General features: G+C 40.7%; 1 protein-coding gene across 1 annotated transcript in view; it reads left to right on the top strand.

Moving 5' to 3' along the window:
* Positions 1–3701: 3701 nt before the first annotated feature.
* The window catches only part of LOC123960964 (transmembrane protein 132C-like), a 51202-nt gene continuing 27618 nt past the window's right edge, over positions 3702–27285 (top strand). Inside the window, exons 1-2 of the mRNA XM_046036025.1 lie at positions 3702–3921; positions 14965–15151. Coding sequence (XP_045891981.1) covers positions 3860–3921; positions 14965–15151 — 249 coding nt within the window. The 5' untranslated portion in view covers positions 3702–3859. The remainder of the gene's footprint in view (positions 3922–14964; positions 15152–27285) is intronic.

Consider the following 27285-nt stretch of genomic DNA (forward strand, 5'->3'; position numbering starts at 1 on the left):
AGTAGAAATATTTAAATGAACCTATTAAAACAGGCCCAGGGCTGTTGAGAAAGGTATAGACGCAGTATTTGGAGAAAAAATACAGGAAGTGGGTGGCACATGCTCAAAGAAACAGATGTTGATGAAGTGGGAAAAAAATAGGTGCCAGTACTCTCCCCCCCCTTAATATCCTCAATATATATATATATATATATATATATATATATATATAACACACTTAATTTCTGCACTAATTTATGATTGAAATGTCTTTATTTATATGAAGGGGAACAAAATTAAGGTGGCAGGTGACAATTCAAAATATAAAAATATAATGGAATATAATGCAGTAATCAGCAGCTTGTTGTTTTGTTTTCTTATTGTGCATCATTTCATTTGTTATTTAACATTTCTTGTTGCAAGCTGTTTTTCGGAACATTTTTAACAAAAGCTTTCAAAAAGTGATGGAGATGTTCTGATTCTGACATGTATTCAGCGTCCCCAGTGTAAATGACACCTATCTGTCAATATTTTTAAATGTCCCAGCCCATCCAGGCTGTGATTGGTCGGTTCACGAAAAGTGACATTGACAAGCTACTTCCTGTACACGGCTGCTTAAAAGGCACTCGAGCTTCTCTTCTCCCTCGCCTCTCTCACAGAGATTAGCGGGCAGGCGACAACTGGGAACAGGTCAGTGTCACATAGCACCCAGAGAACCTGATGGAGACGGCAGAGGAGAGTACCGGCAGCTTGGGAGAAGTGCCAGTATGCAAGAAAAAGTCTCGGTACACCAAAGAGTAAAATGTCGAGGTGCCGGAACTGTATACCGGTGCATACCGGCCCACTTCAAGCACTGAGCACATGCAACATAACTAGGCAGCTCTGCTGAAGTAGATTCAATCAACTACAGCACGCGTGCATGCTGACACTGACAAGCAATCTTCTGCCATGCTCTGTATCATTCCTAACCCAAAAGGTTGAAAGCAGTACAGCTGATAACATGCATGGAAAAGTATAGGATGCCACTGTAGGCAGCCTGGCGCCTGCTTAGCAGGACTTACCAGTCCTGACATGTAATCAGGCAGTGTGTACACCTCAGCGGGCCCCAGTGGTATCAAAAGCTGGGCTCTGAGCGCCTCAACACAGCAGGACCAGTGGACATGTTCACGCCTCCAGATGAGATGCCACACTTTGTACATGTCACCTCTTCCACCTTGAAACCTTAACACGTAAACGCAGATACATGGGTGTACATGCACATTTACACTCACCAATTGATCCGTGTGTGTTGGAGTGATTCCAGGTGATAGTGAGACAGCAGAAGCTCTTGTTGGCCTGTAGAGGTCACACTGAAAAGACATCCACAGAAGCTGCTACTCAGTTAAGTGCTGACTCCACTACCTTCACTGCTATTTGTGCCAAGAGCATATTCCTGATTAACTGTCATAAAAGACTTTGATGCATATCTGCATGTTTTTATAGCTGATGTGTCTGTCGGCAATGGCAAAGCCACAATAACATCGTCATCGTCATGTTGTGCGAGCGGCTCACGCTGATGCAGTCACACGTGTCAGACACTTTTCGTTAGTCTATCATTGTGCAATCTTAGTCAACCCTTAACAGCCTCTGGATCAACCCTCCATCTCTCACAGGCTGTAAGTCAGCGAGCAGCATTGAATCACTGCGCTGAATATGTAAATGGATGCCATTAAAGCTCTCTTTCTTTAATTAGTCTTTAGATTTCATGACTGAGTGCTTCCAATTATGGATCAATGTCTCATTTCTGCACACGGACCTCTGGGTGTGTGGAGGCAGTTTTTCCGTTACAAAATGCTTCTCCTCTCCCTAGACGGCAGTTCACATCACACTCCCTAACTGCTGATCAGTGAGAAATTCTGCTGCTGTAAGCCTACTGATATGTGTATTGTGTGCACTGGTAAGGATTTTTTAAATATATAAACATGATCAGATTTCAAAAAATATGCAGTGTGACTTATGGAATGGCGTGTCTGGATTTGTACCGTTGATGTGTATATAGTGGTAGCAGTATTTTAGGGAATATAGGACGGATGTGTGTGTAATTGCTCTGGAAGCAATTTAGCACTGAGCTCATTAAGTGGTGCATAAGAGGTGGCTAAATTCTGCTTAATACCTAAATGCACTCCTGACTGGGAGTTGAGTGTATACTGGGAGGAGGTGCTGATTTAGCGCTTTGAGACTGTAAAATGCTACTCATGTGTTTCAAAAATGGCCTTTAGGGTTTGGGTTTAGTTCCTAGAGCACGTGATAGCTGCTCAGGGGTTTTATGAATCCAAAATGTTAACTGAGCCTACGGTTAATTGGCCTGTGACTGTCAGAGTGTCCACATGCAGTATTAATGCGTATGTACATTTATGGATTTCAAAGGCATTCACAGATGAGGAAAATTTCTGTTTTTTAAATTTCTCATGCATATTGATTGTGCGTCTTTAGAGTAACTTCAAAATCTGGAACATGAGAGGTTAAATTTTCTACATACTGTGTCAAAAAATGTAAAATTACATTTTATATTCAAGATTAATGCAATAAGTAATCAAAGAATCTGTGATATAATTGCTGTGTTTTCACAGTAAATGAGCAGTCAAATCCTCGTTACATCATTCAAAATGAATGCAAATTGACCATTTGTGATCACTGAGCAGCCTTTGGACAGGCTGCTAATGTACTGGACTAAGTGTTTGATAGATCGAACACAGAATCATAGAGTGATTTGCAAAATCAGTTGATTGGATTGGAGGATTGATTTGAAACTCTCAGCACATTTGGAAGTCAGTCTTTATAGCAGGTATCCATGGAAAGCAATGTACACTAGAAAATAAAAAAACTTTTTTAATATGAAAGTGTAGCCAGTGTGTGGGTGTCACATTCTTTTATTGAGTTTCTCATTTAAAATGGATCACTTAAGGACTCCTATGAAGGCAGGACTTGTGCAGGAGCTGACTCTCTGTAACTACCTCTCACCCCTCTATCTGTGGGACACTGCATTAAGACAGAGGTGCAAGGCAATTATGCCCACACAGCCTCCGCATCAATTCCTCACCAAACGCTGTAATTATCACAAACAAAGCGGTTCTGTTTACACATATGTTTATGTGAACCAGCAGGAGTGTGACTTGTTTATTTAAGCGCGTTCATGCAAACATATGCTTGTGAAAGTATACGTGTGAATATCTGGTGTACATGCATTAGTTAACATGAGTGTTGTATGTTTGCCTACTAGTATCATTATTTATCAGATTTTAAAAGGTCTCTGCTGCAGTGACGTGAGGTTAAATACTCCACTTTTAGATGTGTGCACTACTTTTTCATAAGATGCTGGCACAGATCTCTCTCTGCTGTTACAGCAAATTCAACATCTGGCCCTGCTGTCCTTATTTACCACTGACCTGTTTGTAAAACATGCTTTAATGTTGAGCTGATCCTTTCCCTGACTCTTTCACCCTTTTTTGTGTCCCACAGAGTTGGATCTTAACCTTGCACATTGTACAAGCAGAAGTGGGGGGGGGCTTAAGCCCAGGTTGCAATAGAGTACCATTGATCTGATATTCTGGGCCACTTTGGTCAATGACCCTTGTGTGTTCTCCAGGTTCTGTTGCCATGCCAACGGTGCCAGAGCTGAAAGGACCCAGGTCTTGCAGGTCTTTAATGACTTTTCTATGGAGGACAGGCGCTGCCAGTGTCACAGCACATGCAGGTGCAAGGGCAGGCCCAGACGCTCACATGATGTCACCCGCAGATTAACCAGGGGGAGCCTATAGGCGGGGGACTGATCAGTTTATCTGCACAAACATTTGCATCAACGCCCCAGGGCTCAGTGTCTGCTGCCCCCTGGTGTGTGTGGATGAGTTATCAGCAGCTTTGCTGGCCGTTCCTAGTGGTTAATGTCTGTTATCCAGCCTTGAGGTGAGTGCTTTGATTTGGGGAAAATTGAGTGTAACTGTCAGGACAAGTAGCAATTTATTATATTGCAATTTGCCATTTGGAAAGCTTTGCTATGAATGAGACAGATATAGAGTGCAACTAACTGGGAATTGAAGTCTGATGCATAAAGGTCTGAGGTCACTGGTGATGATAACTACCGTCATTAGGGATCCATTACACCACGGAGCTTACTTCAGCTGATGGACTCTAATGATGTTGCACTGCAGAAAAGCATTCAGTTTTGATTAGACAGTTGTTGGCATGGTGCATTTCATTAACTCCAAGATGAGGTTTTGTTGTCTGGGAATTGATATGCCACGGTTTGAGCCTGGGCTAACAGAATGTGCCCTGTTTCCCTCAAGTCAATCTGGAGCACGTTAAGAAACAAATGTAATAATGGAATATTCCCCTCCTGACACTTTTCTACCTTTTTACATCCAACGTCCTTCCCCTCTTTATCCTCCCCAGACAAATTGACCTTTAACTAGCCTGACTGTCTGGAAATAGAGTGTCTCTACTTTCTTGCCACAGCAGATTATTGGACTGATAAAATGTATTTGTAAAATATTGTTTTTTGACTCTGTGTAGAGCTGACCAACCTGCCAACTAATTGAAGTGGCTGTACTGAGTGATACAAAGTAAAACAATGACAAAAACTCTTCTGTGGCCAATTCAAGACCACATATAGCAGTGAGTAATTCAGAAAGACTGAATTATCCTCTTTTTCATGTACATTTAATCATGTGTGTGACTTTGTATGACTTATGGAGGGAGCGAGACCAGCTCAGGAGAGAGAGAGAGAGCAGTGAGTGAGTGCGTGTGGGAGTTGAATATATTAGCTGATGAATGCTGCAGAACACTGTTAAGCTAATCGGAAATTTGATCCCCTTATTGGGTTTGATGCACACAAGCCAGAAGCCCTTGGTTTGTGCCCATGGTTCATTATAATCGTATAATTAATAGCACTCAGCCCTTTTCTCTGTGTGCACGTTAGAAAGGGGTAAAGAATAAGTGATTGCATTAAAGAGAATCTGATGCTTATTAAAAGTGGGTTTTAATTCAGGCACTGTAGGTTATTTGAAATGTAACAGCCCAATCTGTTTTATGGGCTACTGGAGAACAAGATAAATGGAAATTACAATTCTAGAATATATTTCCTGCTTATTGTGAAGAACAAAGCAGGATGGTGCAGAACACCTTTTTGAAAGTAAGTAAGTGTCTTACTGTATTTAAGCATTATTTTTATCTTTTTGTTAGACTTGTTGGATAGCCGACAGTAGAGACATGACAGGACTTAGTGGAGAGAGAAGGGGAAACGGGATGCAACAAGGGTCCCAAACTGGCAGCATTGGGGTTCATTATCAGCGCCCTAATCCCTTGCCCTTCAGGGTTCCCCATAGAACACTTTTATTACTTAACAATAATCTCCTAAACCTCGTGTAAAACAAACACATTGGATTTTACTGGGTTCATGTGGTCTGTCATGATCACGGGTGGCATTATTAAAATGTAGTACAAATACAACTCAAAGCACTCTAAATACTTCATTAAAAAATTAAGTATAGAAGTATTATCAGCAAAATATACTGGCAAAACCATGGCCCATGTGAGTGTTATATCATTATATATTACATTATTATTATTGATTCATATTTATGATTCATTATGTGGCATTTTGCTATTGGTCAAGGAAGCGTAATACAACTACTTCATCTACTGTTGGGTACCATAGAGTGAACTGTTGGCGGTCGTGTTGTATTGTAGGTAATGTGGGCAACAGGTTCTGACAAGGAAGATGAATGTGCGGAATAAAACAGATGATGATGATATCTCTGGTTTTGCTGTGTCGATTTAGATTTTTTAAGCTGCCTGTAATGAGTTTGAGAATGTTATAGGAGTGCAATGCTAAATTGGTGCAGATCTCTTTTAACAGTTTCATTAGTGTGGAAAGAAGTTGGTTGTAATGGTGTATTTACCTCAAGTTTAACTTACAGGGTAAGATTTCAGAAAATGCACGTCACCCTACTACAACGCTTTCCTCTGTTTTGTGCTCCTGTTCAACATCAGTGGCTACAAGGAGAAGTGGACATGCCCAGGAGATTATTTCATTGCATATCAGTGAGGAATGTACTCGTTATGTTTTTTCATCACACTTCCCAACATAACCTTTTAAAACAGAGAGTTTAGTACTTCCCCCTTATTTTAGTTTTTTACTCTATTTTTGTTCAGCCAGTTTAGAGGTGTGAAAATGAATGTCAGTTGATGCACCATAAATCAAAGGTATTGGTTTAATATATTGGAAGAAATGATGGCAACACGAGGGATGCTCCGGCTCGCTTGATTGTATCACCAGTATTTCACTGCAGTCTTCACGTAGGAAACACTTTGACATGTTTGAAATACGGGAAACCTGCATAAGCAGATGGATCCATATGTACACACACACACACTTGTATGCATATACGCCCACATGCCCAACGCAAACCCATACATTCAGAGGCAGCTGGGTATTAAAGTTTAATCAAATATAAAATTGGCGTCATTTTGAATGTCATGTTGACAAGTTAATGTTGGGCGCTGGTGGCTGTGGGCTCCCGTCAGCAGGCACTTTGTACAGAAGGATCTTTATAGCTTACATCCTGGAGAGGATGGAAAGAGCACTCAGACTGCAGGAACATATTGTTGCTGTCAGGTAAAAGGGGGGGAAAAGGTGTTTCAGATTTTCTTTCTTTTTTCTTTTCTTACTTTGTGTCTAACCTAAAGTGAAATTTTAAATTGACACTTTTTTAACCAAGGCACACTTGAAAGAAAACTTGTAATGCTGTGGATGCGATTCTTTCTTTTCTTCTTTCTGAGTAAAACTGACTTACTGCAAGGGTGTGCAGTTTTGTCACTTTTACACTTTTTTTACCCTCTGATGAGCACCAGCAGAACACAATAAACATGTACTTTTCACTGTTATCTGCCACCTCTGTATTCTTATACAATTTTTTTCTCGTCCACTCTGCTATAAGTCTCTTATGGCCACTAGGTACAATACATCTCTGCATAACCATGAACCTCCAAACCCAACGAGGCAGCTACACCTCGGTGACATTTATCACTATTATTCTCATTCCTGTCTTCCCTTTATCTGACAGTGTTTCAGGAGGAGTTTACACCTTTATTCTTCTCCTGTCACTCTCTCTCATTCTGTTCTGGACAAGGCTGAATTTGAAAGGTCCGCTGGGTATGGGCATCTGAGGGTGCTTTTCCTCCTACGCTCCCTCCCAACTCTGTAACCCCATCTTCCCACCCTTTGACTTTTTTCCTTCTTGTTCCCCCATCTCCCTTCTGTATTTTCACAGAAACATTCTTGGAACATTGTTGGAGTATGATGATACTAATGGACTTACCATACCTGGCTTTGTACTCAAGTTTCCTCTGCCTAACTTGCAGAAGTTAAATATTTGTTCTCTCAGCTCTCTCCCTCCACCCTCAAACTCCTCCCGTGAAATTTGCCCTAATAATAAATATTATAATTAAAATAAGTATCCATGGAAACTCCAGTCCATATGCAGTCTTTATTCTCTTTGCTTTTCAAATCAGTGCAGTTGAGTTTACATTGCTGGCTGCGCTGACATTTGGGCTTTTGAATGACTTCAGGCTCTGAGCGATTTGCTGTGATTGCAGAGCAGCTAATCAGGGGGCCGTGAATATGTGACTTAGGTTTCGGGTCAGGGCTCTTTCAGCAGAGAGATTGTGCTTCATGCTGTGACCATTTGGGTCCTTACTCAGAAATCAGGCCTAAAAATAGGCGCTGTCCTCTGAGGTGGATGCTCGTTGGAAGTGGCCTAGGATCATTCACTTCACTCAAACTGAGAACGAAGATTCTATGAGATCGACTTCACAAGCTATTCATTCTGAAGACCTAGGCTGTTCTGTATGAAATATCTTCTGAATAAAGATTACATCTTCCTATTCATATACTCTTATTTGTTGTCACATTGTCATGTGACCTATCATATTTGTGGAGACGGCTGCGGCTCAGGTGGTAGAGCAGGTCAGAGGGTTAGTGGTTCGATCCCCAGCTCCTCCAGTCTGCATGTCAGAGTCTCCTTGGGCAAGATACTGAGCCCCAAATTGCACCCGATGGCTGTGCCGTCAGTGTGTGAGTGTGTGTGAATGTGATAAGTTCCTTTATGATGAGCAGTTGGTACCTTGCATGGCCTCCTCTGCCATCATTATATAGATGTGTGTGTGAATGGGGTAAATGTGACATGTAATGTAAAGCGCTTTTAGTGCTCGGACGACTAAAAAGGCACCATACAAGTGCAGTCCATTTACCATCTAACTATTTATGTGTTCCTTTTCATCATTCCCTACAGTCCTTTCGATTTACCTTAATTCTATATTTCATTTGACCAATTAAATAGACAAAACATCACTGGGTTGGGGAAGTCATGTCTTTAGTATTTTATGAAGATATGTGGGGGCTTAATCAACACGAGGAGGGTTCTTCTATTTCAATCCAGATTCTTACGTTTGATAGGTTTTGGCCAAAAATATAAATTAAAGGGATTTCATATCATCAGTATTATATTCCTAACATTGTTGAGAATTCTCTGCAATATAAGAAGAAAACAGTTTAACAGAATATATATATATATATATACTAACCGAAATTATAAACGCAACTCTTTTATTTTTGCTCCCATTCATCATGGGTTGAACTCAAAGATCTAAGACTTTCTATATGTACACAAAAGGCCTTTTTCTCTCAAATATTGTTCACAAATCTGTCAAAATCTGTTAGTGAGCACTTCTCCATTGCTGAGATAATCAATCCACCTCACAGGTGTGGCATATCAAGATGCTCAGACAACATGGGTATTGCACAGGTTTGTCTTAGGCTGACCACAATAAAAGGCCACTCAAGAATGTGCATTTCCGTCACACAGCACAATGCCACAGATGTCGCAAGTTTTGAGGGAGAGTGCAGTTGGCATGCTGACTGCAGGAATGTATATTAATATATATATGTATGCTATGTATATTAATACTTATAAAATAATTTCTATATATCTAAATTTGATGCTACAGACCTGGTAACAGTGTAGTAGCAGCATTTGTTGTGAAAATAATAACAGCAGAAGGCAGTTTTGAAAATACATTCACATGTGACACATCACTTTGGTAAGATGTTATTAATCAGACTCATAATCCATACATTAACAGAAACTCAATGTGTTATTTGCGCTGCAGATCTCTTGAACACAAAATCAGCTAGTGCCAAAATGATAAGTCAATAAATGTTTCGACAGAAAATGATTGTGCAAATATTTGGATAATTAATCAGTCATTTAGGTAAATTTTAACATTCCAACAGTTTTCCAGTTACAGCTTCTCAAATGTTTTTTTTCTTTTTTATATCATTGTAAAATTAATATCTTTGGGATTTGAATTGTTGAACGGACAAAACAAAATCTTTGAGGACCTCTGCTTGGAATACAGGAAACTGTGATGGACATTTTCTTTTCTTTTTTCTATTGAAGAAAATAATCATCAGATTAACGGATAATGAAAATAAATGTTAGTTTTAGCTCTAAAATAAAGCTTTTTAAATTGTGTCATGATTGTTGAAATATTTGTTTGCAGTCTCTTAAAGAGAGTGGCTTAGTCTTGGTTGCACCACTACTCGTAGTACTGCAGCAGAGGGTTATAGTGTATTTGTGATTTCTCATAGCTTGTTGACTCAGTTGCATATAAATTTTAATTTACAAAGTGATGTACTACATTGTGCATCTGACAACTGTAGCTTTTGCACGTAGTAGAAGGTTTTGTAGAAATGCAAAAACATGTAGTGAGCATTATATATTACAGTCAAGACAGTTTGTTGTATATTGATGTTTATATTAGATTCTGAGAACTACATCTTGCATGAATGATTAGGTCCACAGTGTTTATCCGTGTGTGTGTGTGCAGGCACAGCTTCATGCACAGATACTAGTGTGCAGTACATACTGTGTATGCACATACATGTATGTATAGCCATTTTTGTGAAGCTGTGTGTGTGTATGTGTAGGTCCTGGCTTCATTGTGCTGACTGGTTTATTGCTGTTCCAGGTGACGGAGCATGAGAACAGCAGAGTTTCAGGGTGCTGTTTTCAAGCACCACTGAAGCCACAAATTTGATTATTTTTTTTCCTCCACAAGTAGTTTAGAGTTTGCATGAGACCCCACTCACACACACACACACACACACACACACACACACGCTGCCTCACGCTGCATCACGCTGCCGTGGACCGAATCTCTGGTTCCCCCAGCCTGCATTATGCATCTTCATCTGCCATTCTGTTTCCATTCAACATCTCTTGTTACAGTGAATCAGCAGCATGAATCAGCAACGTGCTGCTCTGTTGAGGTTTGTTAAGGCCCTTTGTTGTGTGTACTACATCTACATCTTACTCTATGTACCTTATACATAAAACATACAAAAAAGGGCTTCAAGTATTTTTCCACACTTATGACCATATCATTCTGTTGTTCCGATGCTACAATAATACCAAAGGATATCTAGGAAAACGTTGAAAGATGAAGAAATTGGACCTGAAAATGTCACTTCGTTTATCCCACAAAGGCTCTCTGCCTATCTCTCTCTTATTCTAATCCGCATTGGGTGAGGCAGCAGATACAGGGATCCTATCACATCAGGGGGAGATTAAACAAAGAGTGTCACAATGACACAGTGAGTTTGATAATGGGACAACAGAAGCCTTTTCAATTATAGCTCTTTCTCTAAAGAAATCTGCTTAAAAGGAAATTTCACCAATAACTTTGTTTGTTTATTCATTTTGACATTTAAATCTATCTTTCTTTAACCTTCTTGCAGTCTAAATTCAATAGCTCTCCAACATGCTCCATCAAGATAAGATGGAGCTGAATCACCTCTGAAAAGAGCTTTTTAGACTGTGTAATTAGTGAAGACAGAAGCTGAACAATAGAAGTTTAGTTTTGTTGAGAACACATTTTGAAACATGGGGAAGATGTTGAGAAGTTAAACGATTTGTGTAAACCTGAAAGCTACCTGCTAATGCCTGTTATAGATGATGATCGATGGACAGAAAATTAATCAGCAATTACAATTAATTGTTTGAGGCATTTTTCAAGCAGAAATGCCAAACAATCTCTATTCCAGCTTGTCAATTATCAGGGGGTTTGCTGTTTTCTTTGTTATATATCAAACAGTAGTAAACCGAATATCTTAAGATATTGGATGCAAAATCAAGCAATTACTTTGGGCTTTCGTAATTTGTGTCAGGCATTCTTCAGTATTTCCTTACATTTTATATATCAAACGTTAAAGCGGAAATAAGAGTATTTGCTTTCTTGCCAAGAGTTAGATAAGATGATAGTACTCTTGTATCTTTCGGGTAAATATAAAGCTGCCGCCAACATATGGTTACCTTAGCTTAATGGACTGGGGGGGACAGCTCGACGATTAACATATTATTTCTTGTTTGTTTTATCTGTACAAAAACTGAAACCAAGCCAGCTGTTTCCAGTCATTGTATCAAACTGTACCGACCTCACTTATATTTACTGGATAGATATGCGAGTAGTACCAATCTTCTCATCTAACTCTGCAATATAGCAAATACATGTATTTCCCAAAATGTGGAACTATTGTTTTAAAGCTTTTACTACTTGTTACACCATGGTTACTCTCTTTATGCCAAGGTAAGCTAACCAGCTTCTGGCTGTAGCGTTTTATTTACCAAGACGAGAGTTGTATCAGTCTTCTCATCTAACACTCAGCAAGAAAGTGAAGAACTCTCTTCCCCCACAGCACAGTCTGATATATTTCAAAGATTGTGAGTATAGCCAACAAACTAACAAAGAAAGTTATCAGTGAGAATATTGACTGAATATTCACACACAGATTTGTATATTGCATTGTGTGAATTTGTTAGGAAATCATCTGTTTTTATCCACAAGTGCAACATTCAAACAGAGTTTATGGTAATGTTTAAACTAAAGTGCTAACAATACCAGTGGTGTGAAATGCTTCTGTCATTGGCCACCTCTGTTATTTATTTCAACGATTGGCATCACATTGTCATTTTGATGTATGAAAATGTTATATATAGCGTCTACGTTATGGCGCTAAGCTATTCACTTATGTTTCATTGTGTGTCACTGTTTGTCCTACAGATCTGCTGGTGTCATTGTGATTAATGGGCATCGCAAATGTGCCTAAACAGCATCCTCTCAGCCATCTCCCTGCTATTCTCTGTGAGTCAGTTGTCAGCCGTCTCGGGCAGCACCTTGTCAAGTCTGATTTCCTCTCCAGTCCTGTCCCTAAAGCCAGAAGGCCAGCTGCTTCCAACTTTAGGGCCTGTTATCTACAGAGCCCCTCTCTATTGCCTTTGGCTGCCCTCCGGTCGTCTGCCTGGCCTCAGATTTAGTCAAACCACAGCTAGTTTACAGATAATTATCAGACTGAGGCCAGCTGTGTGGCACGCATCCACAGGCCCTTTGTTGCTAATAGAATTAGACCCCATGCTGGAAGTGACAGAGAAATGAACAGTTTCCCCCAGCGAGGCATGTGATTAGTAGACTGGGAGATGGGAGGTTGGCAAAGGATGGCATGCTGGTATATGGTTGAGGTCTGTGACTTAATGTCTGAGTCACATTCACCCTGACACCTATGTTTCTGTCAGGTTTCATTTTAAGTCTTGTGTCAATGAGGGTCAAGTACAGCAGACAATCGAAAACAGACCAGGCTTTCTATGCGAGGTAAAGAGCCCAAAATGTCTGTTTATTGTTCCTTCTTTTGAATCTTTAGAACTTATTGGCTGGCTAGATATACAACCAGCAGCAGCTTTGGTTTTTAAGAGTCATCATAAAAAGTGCTATAAATAGACCATTTTCACTATGAACATTTATTACATATTTATTATAGTCACAGCTTTGTGCATGGGGCACTTTGACGACACACACCTGCACTCATTCTCCATACGCTGCCATAGTTTCCATTCGTTTTCTTGCAAGAATGTCATCAATGGAAGTCAAATATTGGCCTGAGTCTAAGTGTAAGCCTTTGCAAATCTTCACTATTGTCATTGATCTCAACTTTGCACCACACCAGAATTCAATTTCTTCTCTTCGTCCAGATTTTTATATTGCTGTCTTCTTTTCTGATCTTTTGAAGGAGGATATTTCTGTCACAAAAACACAAAATTAAAAGCATGTCTGCCTTCATAAAAATGAAGCAGGACTATTTGTACTCTGCACTGCACATTCTTATAACCTCAATATTCTTTTTCCATTTTTATTGTAGGAAGAAATGTAAAAAAAAAAAAAAACTCATAAAATTCATAAACTGGATCATGCAAGAAGGGAAGTAACTGACATCTCTGAAGCGGGAAAAGCTAAGAACATTTCTGTCTTTTCTTGAGGCCCTTTAACTTTGTGAAGGTGGGAGTTTAGTTACTGTACTTGGTAGTGTATGAACAGTATAACAATTCTTTCTGCTGCACAGTCACTTTCATTCTTTTGCCTGTCTGTCTCATTGCCAGCCTAAAGTGTGTGATGTTTGCCAGAGCAACCTTTCTACAGCAGAAGACTGTCTCTGCTGTAGAAAGTAGGCCATTTGGGCTGATGTCTGACACAGGTCCTGTGTGACGCTCGAAGGTTTATTTCTGGACGTTCAGTGCATCATGTGTTAACTTTGTTTGCCTTATAAGCCTCGTGGCTTTACCGGTCTGCGAGCAGAGATTAGTATCTGTCTGTTTTCCACGGCATTTATGTACGTTCACAATGTCATACTACACCTTCAGTGGCTCTGTACTGTTGGGTTGGAGCACTGTTATGAAATGTGACACAAGTTATTTGGTTGTCATCTTAATTATTTATACACACCTCTGTTGGATAAGAAAATTAGGTTGTGCTCTGCTGCGTAACAAATATTTCATTCTCTCAGAACAAAACTGAATAATTTGAGAATGATGTGGAAATAGTGTCAGACCTATGTGAATAAAACAGCGGATAAAACATTTTCTATTATTTATCGTTTTACTGTTTTAAGTCCCCGATTCATAATTTAGGATGTTATATTTGTTCAGTTGTCTTTCCAAGATGTACCACATACAGTATGTCGTATCTCTCTTTATGGCAACGTTTTTCTGCCTCATGGTTCACCTCATTTTCTATATGTTACATGGGCCCTCCAAGTACCATGTGGATATATTTATCTCTTTCTCTCTCCTCCTCACCATGCTCGAATAACAAGATGCTGTTTTGGGCCGGTGTGCCACAGAGACCATGCATGAAATTTATTGGCCCCAAGTCTCGCCATTTGACACGCAAGACGTGGCTAACAGATCTTGTGCCATTTCCCATCTCCTCCGGCTCCCGTGTAAAGCTGACCTTTCCTGCCTTCAGGCTATATTTAAACTCTGAGCACCAGAGACTTATGGTGCCATGGGAAATTTTATTATCAACGCTCTCCATTTGTCTGACTTAATTCAGGCCTATCGTAGATTGTGCCAAAACATACCGTATATTTACACTCTGCAATGGCAAACAAGGGCACTGGTGACAAACCTGACCATTAACGCCTTAGCAGGGGAGACTCCTAGTGAAGCATTCCTTTGAACAGCTCTGAGGAGCAGCCACGAGATTATAGGTTCTATTTACAGCGCACGTCACCTGTGGAAACGTGTGAGGGGAAAGAAGAAAGGGGCAATATTATTTTTGGAAACAGAGGCTTGGCCAGAGAGTCAAACACAAAGGGACTTGGCATTTTGAAGCATCTCAGTTGGTAAAATGTCATAGATTTCAGCCACAGACACATTCATCAGCCTTTACCGTTTGTCATCATTAGAGCAGGTAGTAGGTTGAATGACCTCACCAACACACAACCACACACACACACACACACACACACACACACACACACAGACACACACACATGTTCAGTCTCTCCCAGCCATCTGCTTAACCATTCACTGAAACTCTCTTTTCTCTGTACTCTGGCAGGTCTGAGATGGGAGTTCAGAGGGTGCTCCAGGTGGATCTGAAAATGGAAAGCTTTCCAGAGCCACTGGGCAGCCGCTGGATGGCCTGGCAGGTGGAGTACCCAGCTAGTCGTGCCGCCACACAAGAGGCTGAAACGGAGATCCCACTGGCGCAGGAAGACCTGGCGGGCATCGTGCCTCTGGCCATGGTGAGTGATGCCTCTTCCAGTTCAGTGCCACCCCTAAGTAGATGGCGGCACACTGATCACTCTAAATGTGAAATACTACGCACTGATAATAAAAACTTTAGTCTTAAATTTTACACTCTCAATCTTTCAATTAACATTTTCATGTATTCTTTGCAGCATGTCTGAGAATTTCTGCACTTTTAACCATGAGTGGTGGCAGCCTGAAGGAGATGAATGTATTAATAATCTGGTCAGATATTTTGTATAGATTTTCAATGAAGTATGTAATGACAAAAAACTATTCTAAACATTTGAATAGCAAGGAGAATATTTCATATCTTGTGGCGTAAATGTTGAGATGTTCCCTGACATTGAAATGCTATTGATAGCAGTGCATTAATATTGGTAAAATACTTACATGGCCTCAAACAATGCCACATGTTCAGTGTATCACTTGCTGCTTAGCAATGATGGAACTAAGTACATTTTCTCAAGTATTGTATAATTCTGAGTTAATTGTACTTTACATGAGTCTTTTCATTTTCTGCTACTTTATACTCCTACTCCACTCCATTTCAGAGAGAGGTATTGTAATTTACACTGCATTACATTAATCAGCAATTGTTACTAATTACTACTTAAGATTTCACATATAAAATATGCCTATATAAACCTGATGTGTTAGGGCTGCTCCACAGTTTTTACAAACAAATGCTACATGCTATCAAGTCAAAGAAAATATCCAAAATAAATAAAACACTCAAAAATAATTATAAATAGCTCCTACAGCACTCAACAGTATATAAAATAATTAGAATTAGTTCTACCATGACCATTTACAAAACAACACACTGCATACAGGCTAATGCATCACTAATAAAACTCCAGTCATGTAATATGTTCACAATAACACTCTCAAAGGATCTGGATACTTTTATCCACCACAGCTGCTTTGATAAAGGAGGCAGACCTGTAATGTAAGTCTGTGCCCTCAGTGTATGTTTAGGAGTGGGGCAGGAAGAGAGCATCTGTAGCTCCCAGCAGGCCTCAGATGGGGTCTAGGCAACCGTCTGGCCTGAGGGTAAGCCTGTAGCTGTGTGTCTCCCTCAGCGAGGCACAGGTACTCTGTTGGGTCGATTAACCAAAGCTCCCCCTATAGAACTTCACACAGAGAGCCTTTCACACGTCTATGCAGCTTTGTTCAGCAATGCTGAGAACCCTGCCTCTGATTTAAATCAAGACCATTCAGGTGAAAAAATGAGCGACATCATTAGTTTTGACTAATGAGGAATATATATACAGTAAAGTCAGTGATGATTACTAAAAACTAAAAATTGCATTAATTTCTACTTCTTATGCTGTGCTTTTGATCTGCATGACACATACCTGACTGTTGTGTCAATGTTATTCTCTAAGTATTGCCCGTGGCTGTGTAGATGATAGATGCGTGTGGGTGGCAGTTCCTGGAGTCAAAGGAAAGTGGTGCATCCTCATTCCATTCTCAGGATAATTGAAGCTCTGTGTTTAATGCTGCAGTATTGTTCGAGTTCCTTTCCTCTCACATCCTTTTCATGTCACTGGTGTATCAACAGCCTGCTTGCCTTGCTCTACAGGAATATATAGTTTGCTCACACACCTTCCACTGACAAAATTTGCAGAGATAAAAATCATGTGCTATTGTCTGCTCAATGAAAAACATTTTATTTGATGCACTCATCAAGCAATTCTAAAACTGTCAGCTTTTTCACTCTGATCGTTCTGCTCATTTTACATAGGCTTTTATGGCTCACTATAAATCATTTAACTTTTTTTTCACAATGGCAAAAATCCATCTCAATTAACCTGATATTACAATTATTTGCTAAACTTGGCTAAATCAATTAGGGACAGGATAATTTAAGCGGGAGCCTCTCAGGAGATAAAGCTGAATAGTGTTCCATGTGTACTAAAACATGATATACTCTGTGTGTGTGTGTGTGTGTGTGTGTGTGTGTGTGTAGTGAGGCAGCTGCAGTCATGTCACAGAGTGTGTGGATACACACTGGTATTGAAAAGGAACAGGTCCACGTATCAGTATATAACTTTGATACTAACATGTCAAACATATTCATCATCTGACGTTCATTGAAAAGAGGTTGATTACAACAATAGTATTACATTTTATTTTGCTTTACCACAAGGCTGCACACTTTTTCTGCACTTTTCTACTTCATTTCCTTCCACGTGCTTCTCCCGCACAGACAACTTCCCAAGGTGCACAGCTTCTCCAACCACCCCATGGTACTTAACACACAACACAAATACTTATGCATGCAGACACAGTCAGAACTCATTAACTCTGTCTGTCTCCCTCTGTCCCCTTTTTCTATCCCCTCTCTCCCTCACTCTTATACATACACACACACACGCACATAGGGCTTTTGCAATCTGCATGCACCAATATGAGAGAAGCACACAAGCGAGAAAGAGGAAGGCTGAATTAGATTACTTGGGATCACTGTGGCATGAAAGGCCCACAGATAGGTTCCTCTCCCTTCCCCCTGCTACACTCCTCGCTAGTAGAAAAGAGGAAGTAAGGTATTGTAAGAACAGTGCCGTCAACCTGCTTACACACACACACACTCACACGCACACACATCACCACATTGCCTCCACCAAAGGGAAAACAATCTCAGTGATTTCAATAGAAAACTGGTTTCTGAGCTCAGAACTGAACTGTAATACAATAGTGAAGATAGCAATGTAGCAGAGACTTGATACATGAAAGGTGGGCTCAGAGAATATATGACACCCAGTAACAATGAGCTTCATTGTTGGTAGGATGTAATGACTTTATCAAAGTTTTAATTAAATAAATGTTGAATTACTTTAAGGGGCTACTCCAATCACGCAATATGGGAATGACATAAGGGAACTACGCAAAGAAGTGGTTAGACCTAATAACTCCAAGATGTCTGCCCACAACAGTACAGATCCAACATCATGTTTTTACAATTTCTGCTGCAGACTGTTGTCTGTAATCATCATCTAGTGTTCTCCAGATGTACAGCAGGGGGGGAAAAGAGTACATGTTGACTGACCATTTTTCCACTACACTGAGGAAGGCTTACGTAAGGAAATCCATCTTTATATATGGGCCTTAAATACAAGTGTTGCAGGCTTTTATGTTTCAAAACTTAAACTATGAGAAACCTGCTTTGTGATGTCCCTCCTTCTGACTCCCCGTGGAAATTACACCCTTGGTACAGGTTTTCATAGAGGTTTCATAGAAATTTCAAAGACTGGGGTTAGGCAGTATTCAGCAACTGATCTGTAATACATTGATTTATCCCTTTTGGCAACCTTACAACCAACATTACTTACTCACCCAGCAGGAACAGAGCAGCAACACTGACAAACCCCCAGTGGTGCAAGGTCTCTTGTTTCAACCCCGAACTCCTGACAATAAAATCTGGGTCTCTGAGAACCAAAGTAATGAGTTAAACATGGCCGAAAGCTGGCTGGGCTGGGCTGCAGACTGTTGGGTTGATCCTCAGTGGGATCAACAGTATTGGCAATATTATATAACAGCAAGTGAGTGTTAATGAAAATATTACTTAATTGAGCTTTCGAAAGAAAAATAATTGTCTAGCTGCCTTTGTAGTTAGCTACAGTCTTATAACAGCAAATAGAGATGAACTAAAAGCCCTTCTTAATGTAGTCTTTTTAGTGTCATTGTTATGGTTATTGTATTTTTTGCAGTCATTATTGTGATCAGTGATGTAGACAGTAAATCAAGGTTACAGATGAAAGAAAGAAGAACAGATGGGAGGAAGAAGCACAGGAAACGGGGCTGTTTTTAGAGATAGGGGAGAGGGGAAACACACAGGGAAATTCTCCAATCTTTTTTAATCAAGTTGAGAGGGGAAACTTCACAGAGCATGCTGAAGGCATCTGTTGACACAACCGCTCTGTGGTTTTGCTCTAGAAGGTCCTTTCATCTGTAATTAGTTCTAATTAGTGTAATAAGCTTGACTGTATTTTGTAGTAATGGAAGAGCTCCTGTAATTGTGTTTTGACCAGAAATAATCTCATAAACTGAATCAGGATCCATAACTGACCATGTCTCTAAAGATTGTAATGTAATAAAGCTAATGAATATTAGTAATGGGAAGCTTATTTTGGGTTTGATCACATTTATGTCCTATTACCTCAATGGCTCCTCAGACCCGTTCTCATCCCTTTTATGGCGTGTTCTAAATTACTGCGCCCTTGCTGGAATTGATTATTATAAAAAGGTCTTTTTATTGCATTTTCCCAGCCAAGTGATGGGCTCTGCCACGGGTGACACCTCTGGGAAAGCAGCAACATCATTTTTAAAGATGAGCCCTCTTTTTTTCCGTTCCCTTTGAAGAGGGCTCCTCCTGTGTGTTGTCACAGATTCACCTGCATTGGAAGGGCTCAGAGCGGTGCTCACCACTTTGTCACCAATTTCATACTGTGAAGCAGGAGTTCTGCAAATGTAGCAATTATTTCAAAAGCAGAAAATGAAAAGAGTACTCAAAAGTTTTAGTCAGTTTAGTGCCTTAGAACTCTTTGTGTCGACCGTAATACCGCTTGTGTGTATGGTCGTCTCCTCGCCTGCTTTTTTTTAGATCTTTTCCATGCTCCAGACAAACATACATTAATATATTACCAATTTAGATTAATTGCCTCCCTTGTCACCCTCCGCCTCCTTGTGTTGGCATCTTCCATCTCACTTAAATTGTGAAAGTTTTTTTGGGTCATGTTTGGATGGATCTTAAAGGCAGTAATTGGATGCCTGAGCAGATTCCTCTGCACAGTAGGAGGCTGGTCCATTATCTTTTACCATCGTGAAGTAATACGCTCCTGTCCGGGCTGCCCTCATCATCATTACCCATGCTGTGGATGCCTGGTGATCGAGAGGGAGCAGGAGGACAGGGCATACATCATATTTGGACTCATCAGTCTTCCTGTTCCAGCCGAGACACCAAACTGTGCTCGCTCACATGAGCATTCGCGGGCATAGAGATGAGGAGAAATGAAAGCAGCCGTTTGTATTCACGCTCCGCTCCAATGTATCATTAGACAATACATCATCACCCTGGCCTTCTCTGGCCACTTCTACTCTCACACGATAAAGTCATCTATCAACAGCCACCAATGAATGTTTCATTTTACTCCTTTCGATTGCATTCCCTCTGTTGCAATGCACATCTTCTCTGCCAGGCAAGTGAAATCTGGACAACCATTCATCAAACACATATTTAAACATACAGACATAAGCACTTGTATGCAAGATAATCCTGCAGAAATGCTGCATGGATGCAGTAATATCATGCAAGCTGTTTATCATAAGACCATGTACTGTACACCTTGCTTGAAAGTACCTGATTTCAGTCATCTAATAACCTCAGCCCCTCTGTTCCACTAGTGCTGAGTCTGTTGTGTGCCCCTGCTGTTTTTGTGGAATAAACATAGCATTTTTTCCCCACATGAGTCATACAGTTTACAATAAGGGGCTGATGTATGGACCCCAAGCGAGCAATCCATTAGCATATACTAAAGCTCAGAGGCTGATCATGAAGTGGTAGCTTTAATTGAGGCTGCTGCAGTATGCACATGTGGCATACTACATGTAATGCTAATTAGAACAACAGATTGTGACAAATGGTCACCTAATTCAGAACACAATCAAAGTCCTTGGCACTGTATGGAGAAACATTTTCCATGTTCCTTAACTCCATTGCCATCACAGCAAGTAAAAGGTATTAGGAAGGAATGCCACTCATTTTCACTGCGGCCACACGTACAGTGAGGAAGTGAGTGGGTGAAGTACTGTACCTTTTCATAACACTGGAAGTGGCTTTCAAAAAGACAGATACACCAAGGTTTAATGAGAAATTCTTCCAATGTCACTCTGTTAGACTTCATATTCTGAAATGATTTTGTAATTGAAAGTGATTGGGATGTGTTTGTTACCTTTGAAAACACACACACAATCTGTCTTTGAGTTTAGAGCCACTGGATGACTACATTTTGCTGCTGCACAACCAATTTCTGCAAAGCTTTCTTATTACTGCGCCATCAGAAAATGATCAGTCACCGTTAAGAAAGTTAACCTTTCCACAATGCTTTTAAAAAGCTCCCGCTGTGAGGTCAAATTACTTGTTTATGGCGCTAATGCTATTCTCAGAAGATGACCCACAGAAGATGACCTGCAATACATTGCATGATTCATGCATAACATATATGTAAAGGTTTATTTTGCTATGCCTTCAGAAAATTGTTTAGACCTGTACCCTTTGGACCCACTTATATTCAAGGTTATCTAATTGAATGCTGTGAATCTTCTTCTTCCCTGTCACTGTAGCCCTCTTTGTTCTCCTAACACTGTCAGTTATGGCGAAAATAATTTGTACAGCAAGGCAAAAAAATACAAGGATGAAGTTGAGGGCAGGATCCAGACAGACAGATCAATCTCAGAGTGACAGGGTCTGAACATGTCCATATCTCACATCTCTCCTATAATAGTTAACATCCCACTTCACATTCTGGCCCAGTTCTATTCATTCTGACTCTAATCCTGGCCCACTGAGGTTTGAGAGGAATGTGTGTATTTTTTTAGCAGTAATGGACTCTACAGTGGAGCTGACCTTTGTGCCAGCTGAGAGAGGTCTGTGTCCAGAGGGCAGCTAAGCCAAGCTAAGCCGAGCTAAGCTGGCAGTATGGATCGCGATCAGAGCCGGGTGAAGAAATCAGACAGAGATCAGGAGGTCGTCTCCCACAGGCATGGTTGGTTGTTGGTGAAGAACTCTTCATCGATTTGCTGAGTGTGATAGATATCGGGCTGAAATTGAGCAGACTGGCGCAGGCAGGGTAGTTTCCTTGCCTTCTGGCCTCCAGGCCCTTGCTCAATGGGCAAACAACAGGGGCACCAGAGAGACATCACTGTACCAGAGCGAGCATCAGTCAAAGCACCCGCCAGCTCCCTCCCCTTGAGCCCCTACAGCTCTCTCACTCATCTCTAGGTGAGCAGAGAGCTGGTTGTGTCCCTGGTGCCTGACCTTGATTCTTCCAGAAGTGAGTCTGACTGTTGTTGAAATTCACCAGGGACACCCGTTACTCCATCCTGACCCATTGTTCTAGATGTATTACAAGTACGGTATTCATGAAAATTGCAGGGGATTTGTCCTATAAACTTAAAATATTGTACTTCCACATCCAGCCATGTTTTATTCACAAGCTTCTTTTCGCAGCATGACGTGCAATTCATGGCCACAGGGCTCCAGAGGGTTGCTCCGTCCCTTCAGCACAAGTAATTCTTAACTTTATTTTAAAAATACAGACACTAATAAGTTCTCCGTTAATGTTCTAATGCCTTGAAGATAAATGGACACAGCAAAGAGGACTATAACTGCAGTTCGAAAAACTACACTATTTCCTGTAACACAGAAAATGTCTTCCTTGACATTCTGTAAATAAAGTGTTGATGCTTGATGAGATTGAAGATAGACCCTTAGATAGACTCATTGTATAAAATTAATTATTCTGTCAACCACACATCAGGAATCAGGGATAGTCCGTAATGTAATTAATATGTGTGGGAGGATTTGTCCTGTCAGCAGCCTGTCATTGTGACAGTTACCCACAGTCAAAGTTTACTTGTAAATCATGTGCACTCATAAATAATTTACAGTGTGACTTAAACATCAATAGCGTCCATTAACTGCTGTGTGAATCTTCTTAGATTACTGACCAAGCAGCTCAGATGAAGTAGAGGGAGTTCTTGATACGCCAGTGGTTGCCCTTCTTTTGAAGTCTGCGATGGCAACAATACAACATAAATCATTCCACCACTGAGTCCACTAAGCTCAGGAGTTTTTGTTGAAGTTTACACAGCATGTTTTCCTTCAGGTACCCGTGAGAAGTGTCCAGAAGGATTAGTGAATACCATTTTGTCTTTTGATGTTCTCTTTCTTACCACACTGCTTTCACAGTCACACTGGCTTTGTCAACAAAAGTCAAATTCAGGTCAGACATTGAGAAGTAAAATGCTTTTTTTACTTTTATTTTAGTCAGAGACACAGTAAGTCAAGAAATTGAACATTTAAAGCAAATGGTTACAGGTTTACATTTAAATTTTGGCAGGAAAAGGCGCTGCTCCTTGAGGGACCTCAAAGAATCCCAGTAGCAATGAGGATTCTGTGGGAGACTGAATCCCCCTTTAAAGGAAGAGCTTGATATTTTGGGAAATATGCATTTTTTTCTTTGATACCAGTGACAGTTACGTCACTTACCCATCGCTGGTACCAGCTCAACTCGCCTTGACTCCGCACAAAACTGTCATGATATCTCCAATGCGACACATACACAGCAACCGAACAGAGGAACATCTGCATTTGACCCAGGCAGGACCCAGGTTTTTTGGGTTGCCGTAATAATAAAAAAGTAATAAAGTACAGATAGTATTGTGACAGTTACTGCCTCACAATCTCTGGCAAACTATATAAAAATGGCAGGTTTGTTCAATGATGCCATGGGCAATAATGATGTAGTGAATTGTGATGATTCTCTCTGATCAATCAGAATTCTGCAGTGTTTACACATAACCTTTTGGCATCGCCTCACCTTGCTTGGAACCTCAATGGAGCTGATACCAAAGAACTTACCTGATACCAGGTACCAGATTTGTCCAATGGAAAACAAAGGCAAGGTGAGTTGAGGTGGTACCATCCAGTGGAAAAGGGACTTTAGCTGAACTGAGCATACGTCTGGAAGCATGGGGAAACAGCTAGCCTGCCTAATAAGTTTGGTTTTATGGGGGGTTATTTTGCAGGACTATTTCTTGGTGCAGTGACTTTTTTGGTAGTTGTCAAGCCGCTAGCGGAGACTCGAGAAATAGGACAGCAAATAATGCCCAGTAAAACCAAAACCTTTTTTACACTTTGGCTTCTGTATGGATTAAACAAACAAGATATAGTAACATGTTAATTTGGTAGCTTGTAGTTCTGGTAGATGCTAAGCTAAGCTAATCAGCTGCTGACTGTAGCATCATATTTACTGTACAGATAGGAGAGTGTTGTCAATAATTTTACTCAAATAAGCATATCTCCCAAAATGTTGAGCTATTCCTATAATGTTCCTACAAACATGTTAAATCAACAATAGAAAAAAAGCTTAGCACAATAAAAGGAGATGGGGCTGGTGGAGGGACCTGTGGCTGTAAACGCATTAGTGTAATAGTTTCGGATCATAATGGCAGCATTTTAGACTTGCTTGATTATGACTGGATGGTAATAGTCAGCTGGTAGCAAAGTAGCTCATGAATGAGCCAGTGACAAGTAGCAGCTAATGCCAATCAGCTAATGAAAGTGCAACTTCAGTATGTTCCTTAACAAATGCTATGCTCCATAACTGGTTATTATGAAACTGTTGTAGGAAAAGCATATTTGTATCTAATAAAAAGAAGTAGATGTTTTGGCAAACGTATCACGGAAATCAATACAAATTTTTAAACAAACTATACTATGGTTCTCAAAAAAACATAATGCATGGCCATCACCACACCTGCTCATTCCAAGGCACCAATTCATCCTGTCCATATGATCCTCACCATGAATTCCCATTACCTCTCTTTTTAAACTGACACTTTCTGGAGTGGGTCCAACATGAAAGCAGCCACTGCATTAATCTTTTCCCTACCAGCCATGGCCAACAGTAATGATCAGATCTCTGACTGGCATGTACCTAAGACAGGGCACTGCCACCCACTGGAGATGGGTCTTTTTGTACCATGTACTGTACTGCAGCCACCTCCACCCAGTCAGCCAGGAAGAAAGGAGGAAAAGGGGAAAAGGAAGACAAAAGAGAAACTGGCTCTTTCTTGGAGGAGAAAGAGGAGGAAGTGGAAAGAGGAAGAGAGAGACCCTCATTAAAAGGCAGTGTGTTGGCTTCACAACCATCCCACCACTTCAATGCGCTGTCATGCAGTGATGTATCGCTCTGCATGGTGCTACCAAGGCCTTTATTCCCACTCTCCACCATGTTTCTCGCTTCTAGCCAATTAAACGCCCACTAGAATAGAAGGGAGGAAGTGCCACATTGAGCATTGCACAATGTGGAGAGAGGAGCTGATGAAAGGACATGTCTCTTTTAGTCTGCTTAATAGCTTCAGGACACTGTCTGAGTGGCGTTTAATGTCTACAGCATATAATTCACTATCCCTCTGCTCCCATTTCAGTTTCCTTACACGTACGCATACTTTATCGCCAAGGGATGAAAATGTTTATCAGAATTATGAATATTTCATTTACCGTAGGTTAGCTGACTATTGGCATACCCTATGTTCCCTGTTAATGCTTTTGCTCTTGAAATGACATGAAAGATCATAAAGAGACTCATGCCCAATGACAAGTCATCAATCATGGTGGTAAAAGCACCAGATCTGGTGTTTTGGCTTATAGGGTTTTTTACTACCCTGACTTCTTTCGGGTTTATCTTGACAGCTTGTTGGCTTTAGGACCGCCCCAACAGTAAGGAGGCTGACATGAATAGGGGTACACAATAGGCATATATACTATTATTACCACCTTCTCTTCTTTCTGCTGCATGATGAATAATGCAGGCCTTACAATCCCCAACTCAACACTGTGTTTGACCTGTTTTTATTTGTTGCAGTATTCAGGGTGGTGAGGTCAGAATGTGGATGTGTTAGTGCGGGGTAGAAGCAGAGGCTAATCGCAACACCAGGACGGACAACTTCGCTACTTCTTATGCTGCCCGTGTCACTCAGGCTGACACCATAAATCTCACTTATTTTCAGATCCAACTGAGACACAGGCAGAAATTACGGCCCAGAGCACATTACCAGCCACAGCAGCGTGCTGAATGCTAACAGAGAGATCCTTGATAAAGCAGACAGGCAGTTCTCCCACAGATTATTGAACAACAAGACTGCTATCTGTGAGACTTAGGGTCTCAGATTGGTCTATAAGTAAAGCACAAACACCAGCGTCAACAGTTGAGAATCAAATGAACCACGAAGCATGCTGTGTGCTTAGAAGCTTCTAAAAATATTAATAAATGCAATTGTATTTCTGTCTCATATGTTCTTTGTTGAGGCATTTCATTTCTTAATGGAGAGGAGAGAGTGGCAAAAAGGGGGGCACATGAGTGGAGTCAATGGGGAGGCACAGAGAATCAACGGACAGATAGATGAGACAGATAGAACTTCGCATAAATATCTGTTCTGATCAATGTTAATTTTCACCCCTGATTCCCATGGAGGCCATATAGATTACACAATTCTGCTTGGCTGGGTGTGCATTGTTTTCAGATGAGTGCACAGCTGTTATGTTGCGACTTCATCACCATTCAAAATCAATGCTCCAGATGATCGGCTACTTGTTTCAGGTGTTACTATACAATTGCTTCCACTGCAACTACTTGGCTGGATTACCAGCCAAAGGGGTCAAATGGCCTGGTGTCCATGACCCTCTGGGTTCCCAAAGTCTCCAGGTTCACTAGTGGAACTGCAGATGTGAACAGGGTATTTGGAGAAAAAACATAAAAACTAAAACTAAAAACTAAAAAACTAAAAGAAATTTTTGTGAAATTCCCCTTTAATAATTCTACTGTAGCATCTCAAACAAGACACTAATTAATCTCTGGCCATAATAATGTCTCATCAGGTAGTGTTTAGAGTTTCATGGGACAAAATTTAATTCTGTCTTCTATCGGACCACTGTAAGATGACTGTGTAACACTGCAGATCTGCACCACTGGTCTCCATTTTGTGTTTAATTGCGCTGTCTATGTCTGAGAGTGTGGACCACTGATGCATCAATGTGGGATCCCGCTGTGTCTTATTACTGCCAGGCGCTGCTCTCTGCTCTCAGCCTGCTGGGTCATCTCCAGCTGCTGTAATCTAACATTAGCCTCTGCTTTCACCAGGTCCCAACCATTTACCCCATCATGTATTATAGATGACCCTCTGGAAATGGAGGAATCCCAGCCGACACAGAATTAATTTACAGCAACCCTCGATTTTAAGGGGAATTGAATCAAAGTCAACGACACAGGGAGAGGGGGGTTTATATTGCTATATAACACTGTCACAGACTATAAAATTGTAATGAAAAGCCATTTGAAGA

Source organism: Micropterus dolomieu, linkage group LG21 (assembly GCF_021292245.1).
Source record: "Micropterus dolomieu isolate WLL.071019.BEF.003 ecotype Adirondacks linkage group LG21, ASM2129224v1, whole genome shotgun sequence".
NCBI classification, from domain to species: Eukaryota; Metazoa; Chordata; class Actinopteri; order Centrarchiformes; family Centrarchidae; genus Micropterus; species Micropterus dolomieu.